Source organism: Chinchilla lanigera, unplaced genomic scaffold, assembly GCF_000276665.1.
Source record: "Chinchilla lanigera isolate Chin_1 unplaced genomic scaffold, ChiLan1.0 scaffold00173, whole genome shotgun sequence".
Classification (NCBI taxonomy): domain Eukaryota; kingdom Metazoa; phylum Chordata; class Mammalia; order Rodentia; family Chinchillidae; genus Chinchilla; species Chinchilla lanigera.
The window spans coordinates 63254-73062 of record NW_004955574.1 but is presented as its reverse complement, the minus strand read 5'-3'; the positions used below and the strand labels follow the sequence as shown (position 1 = coordinate 73062).

The 9809-nt window shown below is 52.4% G+C and overlaps 2 protein-coding genes across 2 annotated transcripts in view; one reads left to right on the top strand and one right to left on the bottom strand.

Moving 5' to 3' along the window:
* Opa3 (optic atrophy 3 (autosomal recessive, with chorea and spastic paraplegia)) overlaps positions 1–9809 on the top strand; it is a 21692-nt gene that overhangs the window by 9281 nt on the left and 2602 nt on the right. The gene's annotated exons all lie outside the window — the stretch shown is intronic.
* On the bottom strand, positions 4614–6663 carry LOC106147522. The gene is given in 4 exon segments (XM_013509503.1): positions 4614–5271; positions 5274–5636; positions 6115–6263; positions 6341–6663. Coding segments are annotated over 4 exon segments (963 nt in total). The 3' UTR covers positions 4614–5143.

Genomic DNA, 9809 nt, shown 5'->3' with positions numbered 1-9809 from the left:
TGCTTTTTCTCCATCTCTTTGTTTTCTCTTCTTGGCCTCCTCCTCATCACAGCTGTAGAATATTGAGGAGGCAGTTCTTACTCACATCTCAAGTGAGCCATCTGGGGTGAAAGCCATTTTTTGTAGCTTTTCCTCTCCAGCCTCCCAGCTCATTGGGACCCCGCAACCACTTAGTGCCCTCAACCGTCAGCACAGGCAGCAGGAATCTCAGTGCAGACCTCTCTGGAGCTCCACGCGCTCCTCCACCGCAGCCTGTACTGTCCGGGGAAGAATGGCTTCCAGGGGGTCTCCCCAGGTATTGCACAAGGTCCTCCTGGTTTCCAGCTTCCAAATGGCTCTCGTGACCCTGGTCAACTAGACCTCTGAGTCTTTGGCTGTAGTCTGTATTCTAGTGTTCTCCAAGTCCTTGTTCAGTAGCTGCTTCTCCGCTGAGTCTGGACCTTTCTGGTTCTCAACAGCAGGGGCAAGAGTGACCCGTTGTGTGGCATGTATTCCCAGGGGTTTCTCCATGTCGGGATGATTCATGCATGTCCCCGGGTGGGCCTCCGCAGCCAGTGTATGGCAGGCCAATTGTGTCACTGCTCCTCTGTGCCATGATAGTTCTCAACCATGCGGCTTCCCGGGTGCAGGTGGCCTGCCTCCGGGCGCCTGCGCAGCTAGGGGCCAGCCCAAAGGCTGGCACTCCCCGCTGCATGGCTTCCCTATCTTTATTTTCTATGGCTTTATTGAGATACAACTGATGTACAATAAACTGCATATAGGGGTATAATTTAAGCTTTTTTTTTTTTCCCTCAAAAAAAGCAGCTGCTTTTTTTGCTGGGGATGGAACCCCAGGCCTGTGCATGCTAGAATAAGTTTTGATAGAGGTGTACACCCTGTACCATCACTACCATCGCCCCCAGAGTAGCCTGTATCTGTGTCATTGCAGCCCTTTCTCCTAACCCCTAACCGCACATGGCCACTGCTCTGCTGGGGGGTGGCTTGCATTTTCTAGAATTACATATAAATGAACTTAACACAGTGTTTATGTTTAAGTGCTTTTCTGTAAAGAAGCGCTAGTTACGTAGATTAAAGGGATTTTGTAATTTACATACAATTATTTTTAAAACTGCACTAGGTACTGCAAAACTGTGGTGTCCCCAAGCCCCCTGCCCCTGTGGTACTGCTGTGTGCCCCTGTGGTTCTCACCCCCTCCTCACCCCTGCTCACCTTCGGGCCCTTGGCTCGGGGAGGATGTGGGGTGCGCCTTGCCGAGTGGCTGCGGCAGGAGGCAGCGGGCTGCGAGGGAGAGGAGAGCGGTGGTGAGTGTGGCCGTGCCGTCCCCTGCACTGGGGTCTCTGGGAGAGGGTGGGCGCCTCAGTACCTGAGAAGATGAGAAGCCGAGTCCTCCAGCTGCAGGCCCCCCACCCCGTGTTCCTGGCCGCTGGCAGGGCCCCCCAGGGGTTCTCAGGACTGGCACGCACCTACTCTGCAGCAGCACAGCTTCCTGAGAAATCAACTTCCCTGACCCTGACATCCTGCTGAGCCTCCCAGAAGCAAGTCATCCCCGGGGGCATTTGCCTCGGTGACCCGGCCACTGGGCCACAGAACAGTGGGCTGCCACCTTGCATCTCACACCACTGACGTGCGTGCTTCTGGCCCCACAGGTTACTTATGACCCCTCTTAATGTGACCTTCCGGTCCTGTGAGCTGGCTCCTCAGGGTGACCGGGGCTCAGGTGTGCCCCCTTGGTGACTGAGTGCAGAGTGCATCCCTGGCCACATTTAAGAAGGAAGCTCCTTAAGTACACCAAAGGGATGGGAGAGAGGCTCCTCCTGTGTCTGAATCATTCATCAAGTTCACAGCTTCCTTTCTTGTAAAAGGTGACCAATTCTTATCATCGGAATTATGTTGCCAACAGTTGCAGTTGTTTGTTTGTGCTAGGTATTCTTTTTTATTTTGGTACTGGGAATGGAACTCATGACCTCAGGCTTGCCAGGCAAGCACTTATGCCGCTGAGCTATATCCCCGGCCCTGTTTGTTTGTGTGATGGCAGGGTCTCACTATGTATTTCAGGCAGGTCTTGAATTCACTGTGTAGCACAGGCTGGCCTCAAACTCACAGTGATCTTTTTGCTTCCACCTCCCCAGTGCTGGAGGGTATGTGCCACCATGCCGGGCTCAAAGCTTTGCATTTTTCATTTGGTTCTTATTCATAAAAATAGAAAAGAGATCTATATTCAGTCTAGACATTAAAATATAGAGTTAAGGAAAAAATAGAGAATGTCCATATCCCAGCATTCAGTGATGACCAAAAGTTAAATTTTGGTGTTTTCTGTTAGGAAAAAAGGAGGAAGAGAAACAGGTCCAAGCTCAACAGGACAAGTTTGTTGCAGAACAAACCTGAAGAGGCCGCTCTGACACTGAAGACCAGACCAGTCGCTCCTATACAGGCCATGGCGTTGTTTATGAGATCATGGGGGGCATGGAGTCCAGTGAAAGGTGGGGCTGCCTGCCAGGTGTGCTTGTCCGAAGACAGGGCTTGGGGAAGTGCAAGGAGTCGGGGCTTCTGTCAATAAATAGCAGGGTTGATAATGTTATAAGTCTGTAGGTGCTGCTGTACTGGGTGGGGAGGGGGCTTCCAGCGGTCTCTGATCAGCCGGGGATGTGGTGCTCATATTCCTGCATTCCAGACTCTATCGTCAGATAGGAAAAAGAAAAAAAGGGAGCAGCACATCTCTCCCTTATCTACGTCCTGCTGATTAGGGAGGTGGTAGTCAGGGTGTTGTCTGGACGGAAGGAGAACTGTATTGACAGTTGTCTTTATCAACCACCTGTGAAATGGTTGCAGTCCTTTTGATGAGAAATCTTTGAAACAGATTGATGAGGTGTGGCAGTAATAAACAGGCTGGGGCCGGGGCTGTAGCTTAAGGGCATAAGCGCTTGCCTGGCAAGCTTGAGGTCATGAGTTCGATTCCTGGTACCAAAATAATAACCTTAATCATAATCATAATAAACAGGCTAATAAAAAGAGGAGAACAGGCACATGAAGGGGAGAATCTAAGGTAGGATAGTGGGCTTCCACGAGTCTCACGAACTCTGTGGAGGGTCCTGAGACATTTGTTGTACTGCCTGAACCTCTGTGGTTATCTCCTGCAGAGCTGCAGTTACACTATCATGATTATGTAGAATAAAAGTACAGCGTGTGTGCGGGATGGTGCATGTGCTCCCTGAGCAGACGCTGTGTGGATCCCGGCGCTGCTGTCATTGGTTCCATCTGTCTGGTCCCTGGGAGTTAGGCGAGAACATACACACTTTACCAAGAGATTAGAGCATGTGTGACCGGAGCATGAGTTGGAAATAGAAAGGCGATTGTGGAGGAGCCACATCTAGACACTGTTCTTAAGGGACTGGAATAGCGGTTGTGGCCAGCTGGCTTCTAAACCTGTTCACAGGTGTAGCTGGAAACTATCAGCAGGTGTCAGTGATTAGAACCCCCTTTTTATGTCGAGCCTATATATGGTAACTTTAATATGTTTTTGATTGTACTTTTTCTGCTGGCTGTTCAAGACCAAGTTAAAGTGAGACCTGTATTAATCAAAATTAACCTCTTGCTATCTGTCAATGTCAGTCAGGGACCCTCAGGCCTGACTTTTGGAACCACGTAGAGTCTCTTAGCTCCTCTGTCAGAGACAGCCACCAGCATGGGTCGTGGTCTTGCTTGACCGTGTGGCTTTCTGTGGAAGCACAGCTGGTGACCCTTTTTCTAGCACACCACACAGTCGTTGACTCCTGTCCTCAGCGGTCCAACAGTCTCCCTGTTCAGAAGTTTAGGGGACTCACCAAGGTTTTAGGATCCTGTAGAAAAAGATCCCATGATGTCCTGAGTCTTTGTTGACCTTGGAGGGCCAGGGCTGAAACATTGGCTGTCCTCTTAGTCCAGTTACCTTCTGACTCTGGTTTCTAAACCTCAGTTGTGGAATATCCAGGAGATCAGTTAAATCAGTATTGCAGTGGGAGAACACTTACGATCCTGCATAGATCTTATACGATCTTACATAGATGTCAAGCACTTTGAAATGTACAGTATGACCAGGAAACTGTTAATTTCTTACCAGTCATGATTGTCTTAGGAATTGAATCCCTGTGGAATGTTAACAGATAACAAGTGTACAGCTTCACTGAGAAAACTTGAGTTAACATTTTAGCATAACAATCATGATGATATCATTATATTAAATGACATAGGAAACTTTTACCTAAATTTGTCCTCCCTCAATAGAATGCCATCTAAGAAGAATGTGCCTTATATGACATTGCCTGGACTGTACAATGTTTGAGCATTTCTTGGGTGTTGTAACACATACATGACGTACTCATAACAATTCCAGTGGCCAGGCATGGTGGCTCATGTCTGTAATCCCAGCACTCAGGAGGCTGAGGCAGGAGGATCACTGCAAGTTTGAGGCCAGTCTGAGCTACATAATGAGTTCAAAGCCAGCCTGAACTACATAGTAAGACCCTGTCCCCCGGGGGGGGGGGGATATATATATATGTATCATATGTATAGTTACTGACTTTGCAAGTAGAAGGGGTACAGGTAGAACTGAATTTAAATATATATATATATTTATATGTTTATTTATATTATACATATTTTTTCCTTCCTGGGCCCCACAGGTAACCACTTCAACTCTTTGAGCCCTTTTCTGATATTTACCAAAAAGATTTTGCCCTTTACATTAGTACTGGTTGACTCCCTGATGTTGGCAGAGAAGCGTTTGGTGCCTGCCACCCCCTCCCAGAGCCAGGCTCCTTCCTCTCGTGGTTGCTGTCCCCACGGGCCCTTTCCTGCGGCTGCTGCGCAGTGACAGCTCTCCCCGGCTCACAGCAGAGCGCTCAGATGAGGACGCCATTCCCTCTGTCACTGGACGGGGTCTGAGGAGATGGAGTCCTCAGCTTGTCCCCAGACACACCATAGGTTCCTTTTTTGCTTTTGTTTTTTTGAGACAGCATCTCTTTTTTTTTAAGGAACGTGCACACTTTATTGATCCCAATTATGGACAGCTGGTCGGGGTGTGGGGTGTGGGGTGCAGGTCAGGGCCCAGCCCAGGGCCAGGGCAGTTGTGGAGGGAAAGAAACTGCAGGGCTAGTGGCCCTGAGAGTCATATATCGCCTTGGACAACTGCACGGAGGTGAAGGCAAAACACAGTGATGAGGCCGATGGTCAGAGCGATGCTTAAGACCAGGGCGCTGATGTTGAGGCCCTTGGCGGTGGAGGCATAGCTCTGGGCCCCGTCACGTCGCCCACCATCTTCCTGTCCCTGGACTTTATGGAGTAGGCAAAGGCTGTGAAGCCCGGGCGGCACGTGTTCATGAAGATCATGTTGAAGAGGGACCAGACAGCGGGGTCAGGCACAGCAGTGTCGCTGCGGATGTTGATCACGGTGGAGGTTGCGGGACCTGGGCCGTGGGTGCCCCCTGGCACAGCAACCTCGTGCTCTTCCTGGAGTCTCTCGTAGTTTAGGGGGAGGCCGATGCTGGCCTGAGAGAAGACAGTCTGGGTTGTGTGGCTGACTGTCCTGATGCAGGACACGCTGAGGGTCTGGACAGTGGGCTCTTCTGTGTGACCAGCTCTGCTGTGCAGTTTCGCTTTCTCTGAGACAGCATCTCATATGCAATTCAGGCCAGCCTTCAACTCACCATGTACCTCAGGCTGACCTTGATGTCTCAGCAATCCTCCTGCCTCACCCTCCTAAGTGCCGGGATTACAGGCATGTGCCGCCACGCCCAGCCGTAGGTTCCTGACTCGTCACGCATTTAAGGACACATCTGGTTTATTAAGCAGAATCGCCCTGGGAAGGGCGAGGCACGCCGCGGTGCGGGCTGTAGTATCGCTGTGTTCTTCGGTGGAAGTCCGTGCAGCTCGTATCTCTGTAGCCTTGGAGGGAAAGTACAGTGAGTTTGTATCCAGGACTCTGTATGAAGCCTGCCTTGAACTGAGAGGCATCTGGGTGATGCCACCGAGTCCCTTCAGCAGTGCTGTCACACGGGGGACCTGAGGCGTAGGGCAGAGCGGTCCCTTGCCCACGGACGTGGGGCCCGCCTTGGACTCCTGGCCTGTGTGGCTATGCACCCGAGGCACACGCAGGAGGGGAAGCGGCGCCGGGCGCCGTGCGGGCGAAGGACAGCAGGGCGGCCCCAGGGAGGTGCACGGCCTGGGCCCACAGCGGGCAGCTCCTGCCCGGCAGCACATTCACACAGACCCGTGCCAGACGACGCAGGCTGTGGACAGCACACAGCGGGCCTCTCTGGTCACCCTGCACTGGCGAGGCTTCCTGTGGTCTGTTACTCATCTGCACTTCGCCGACTCAGCCTCATTGCGGGCACCACACAGCCGAGTGCTCAAGCCCGACCACGAGGCAGGGTGATGAGGCCCGCGGTCGGACGAAGCGGAGCCTTGGGGTTGCTTCCTGGCCACGGCTGGAGCTGAGGGCCCAAGAAAGGCACGTCCAGGAATAGACACGGCAGCGACCTGTGTCCTGGGGATGAGGAAGGAAGGCCGCCTGGGAGAGCGACCCTCGTTTAGAGTGGGGCTGGGGGCCGGAGGACATAGCGGTGAATCTGGGCGCAGCGAGGCAGAGGCGGCGGGCCGCAGTGAGGGCGGGGAGGGGCTCTGTTTCATCGTGTCAGTACTTTGTTTTGTTACTGTTACTAGCAACCTTGTTTTTGAGACAGGGTCTGACTTTCTAGCGCAGCCTGGCCTTGCACTGGCTGTGTAGCCTAGGCTGGGCTTGAACTCGCAGGGACCTTTCCACTTCGGCCTCCTGGGTGCTCGGGTTGCAGGCGTGCAGCACCACGCCTGGCTTGTTTTACTCTTTTAGCCAGTTCTGAGGGTGGCGGATACTTGCGGGGTTGGGGAGGGCCCCCTTTGATGCTTTAAGCAAAGATCCAGTGAGCTTCATCGATGGGCCTGACCTTGTGCTGTTCAGGGCTGGGGACACAGCAGTGGCCGTGATAGCCCTGGGCCCTGCGGCCTGGGGCTCACAGTGTGGGGGAGGCCGGCTGCACCCGGATTACCGACTGCAGCATTCCTGCTTGAAGGGAATACCCAGGTCGTATTCCTCTTTCAGGAGCTCAGGCCTGGGGCACTGGTCAGAGCAGGGATGGAGTCATTACAGGAGAGTGGAAGGGGCTGTAAAGAGATGTGCAAGAGGCAGACTGGGCCAGTGTCGCTGAGAGACCGGCGGGCAGGGGAGTGTCTGGGTGAGACCCAGGTCTGGCCTGGGGACGGGGTGGGCTCGGGTGGAGGAGCAAGTTAGGGGCAGTGCTGGGTGCACATTTGGACCTGCAGTGTGAGGTGTCTGAGAGTTGGCCGGGTTGTCTTCATCTGTTTTTATATTGCTTTAACAAAACATGGTGGGGAGTGGTATGTGCCTGTAATCCTAGTGTTCAGGAGGCTGAGGCAGGAGGATCTCAAGTTGGAGGGCAGCCAACAAGTTGAAAACTAGCCTGGACTATATACTGAGACCTTGGCTCAAAAAATAAACACTACACACTGGGCAGTTTATAAGGAACAGAAATTTACTTGACTCACAGTTTGGGAGGCCAGTACGGTTAAGAGTGTGGCCCTAGCATCTGGCCAGGGTGGCACACGGAGGGCAGGACACGGAGAGAGCCTGGGAGGTACATGGTGGGCTAACGGAGCAGTGCTGCAGTGGCTTTACCCACTGACAAGGCAGGACCCCCGTGAGCTGCTCGCTGCCTCAAGCCGGACCACTCTCAGCGCTCAGAGCTACTGGCTCTCCACATGTGAGTGCTGGGGATCCCCTGGGAACACAGTGCAGGTCATCCTGGGGAGTCAGCCCTCAGCTGGTCCTGCCCTGGCCCCTTCACACGCCTCGTCTGGACCCCAGTTGGACCCCTGGCCGGGGGGCCGATGCCAGCAGCGTTGCTCTGAAAGCCTTTACACACACAGTGCGGCCCTGTGCTCGTGCTCTGGCCCTGTCCCCAGTGCCCTCTCCCACGGCCCAGAGCCTACACTGGGTCTGCAGAGCCACGCCTGTGTGCGGCACTCCCTCCCCAGGCTGCACGCAGAAGCAGCGGTGACAGTTCTAGGCCCAGCTCCCAGGTCTAGGCCACCACCAGGTCAGCACACGGCTGAGGCAGGTGTGACCTCCCTGCTCAGTAGAAGCAGCTCGGGGGCGCTGTCAGCACCCAGGCGATGGGTGGCAGAGCCCCAGGGGGTGCCAGCTTGGCCTGAGGCTGAAACCTCAGTGCGGGAGGTGTCCCCACGGCCTGGAGCCCCAGAGCCCACAACACCAGGCCCTGTGCAGCCATCACTGAAACAGTGCTGTAGTTGATAGTGACCAGCAGGAAGGTTCTGTGCAGACTCCCGCTCCTGGGGAGCTGTCAGTCACTCCTGTCACCCGCCCCGGCGAGGACCGGGACCGTGCGCACCCTCTGTACAGTACATGTTCAGCAAAAACATCTCTTCATAAGTTCAGATCGTTAAAAAGGACACAGCCGTGGTTATGAACATTGGCTTTTCAAACTGAGCTGCTTCAGCCTTTCTTTGAATGAATCAGTTGCAATCCAAAAACTCCAGTGATTTGGTGCCCACCAATGTCCAATTTACAAAATGAAATAAAAAAGAAGCTCAAGCTGGATGTGGTGGTACAAACCTGTAACCCCAGCACTCTGGAAGCTGAGGCAGGAGGATCATTTGAGTTCCAGGCCAACCTGAGCTACATATCGAGACTGTGTCTCAAAAAAACCAAACTGGACCAAACCAAGCAAAAAAGCAAAAAACAAGTTTTTCCTTTATTATCGGAAATTTTACTGTTTTCATTTGCCCTTGAGCTTTTGTATTTGTAGTCCCAGCAGACTTCTATCCAGTGAATCATACATTAGCAACCGAACTGCGTACAGAAATTCACATTTCAATTTCCTATGCCTAAAAAAATTCTGAATGCTGAAGTATTTTCATCTGGATTGAGTTAATTTTAAAACTGTGGCTAGTGCACAATTTAAAACATGCATATGAAATACATTTTCATGAATAATTACCAAACATCAAAAGTAAAAATGAAAGTCAGGCATGCACCTGTAGTTCCAGCTACTCAGAAGGCTGAGGCAGAAGGATTGCCTGAGCCCAGGAGTTGGAGACCAGCCTGTGCAACATACTGAGACCTTTTCTTAAAAGAAAAGGAAACCAGGCGTGGTGGTGCATGCCTGTGAATCTTGCAGCACTCGGGAGGCAGAGGCAGGAGGATTGCCATGAGTTTAAGGCCAGCCTGGGCTATACAGTGAGTTCAAGGTCAGCCTAAATTACATAGCAAGATACTGTCTCAAACAAAACAAAACAAACAAACAAAAAAATGTAAACTATGTTGGGAATCAATCTCCAGAGCTCTCTGCCCCTTCATTTCCGGTTCCTGTGGGTGACTGCATTACTGCTGGGGAAAAGCATGGTCAGCATTAATTCTACCGTGGCTCTAAAGGCTGAGGACCTTCCTCTAAATACCCAGCTGGGCAAGGAGCCGACTTTGTTGCAGCAGCGCTACTCAGCTCTTGACCCCTCCAGGCGTGTGCCCAGGACTCAGTGGAGAGCTCACAACACAGCTCCACTTTCAGGAGTCAGAGCCACCTGACTTGCAAAAAGTGTGGTGTTGGTAGCTGGGCATGGTGGTGAGCACCTGTAAACCCAGCATTCAGGAGGCTGAGGCAGGAGGATCGCTGCCAGTTTGAAGCTAGCCTGGGCTACACAGAGGTGAGTTCAAGTCCAGTCAGAACTACATAGTGAGGCACTGTCTCAAAAAAAAAAAAAAA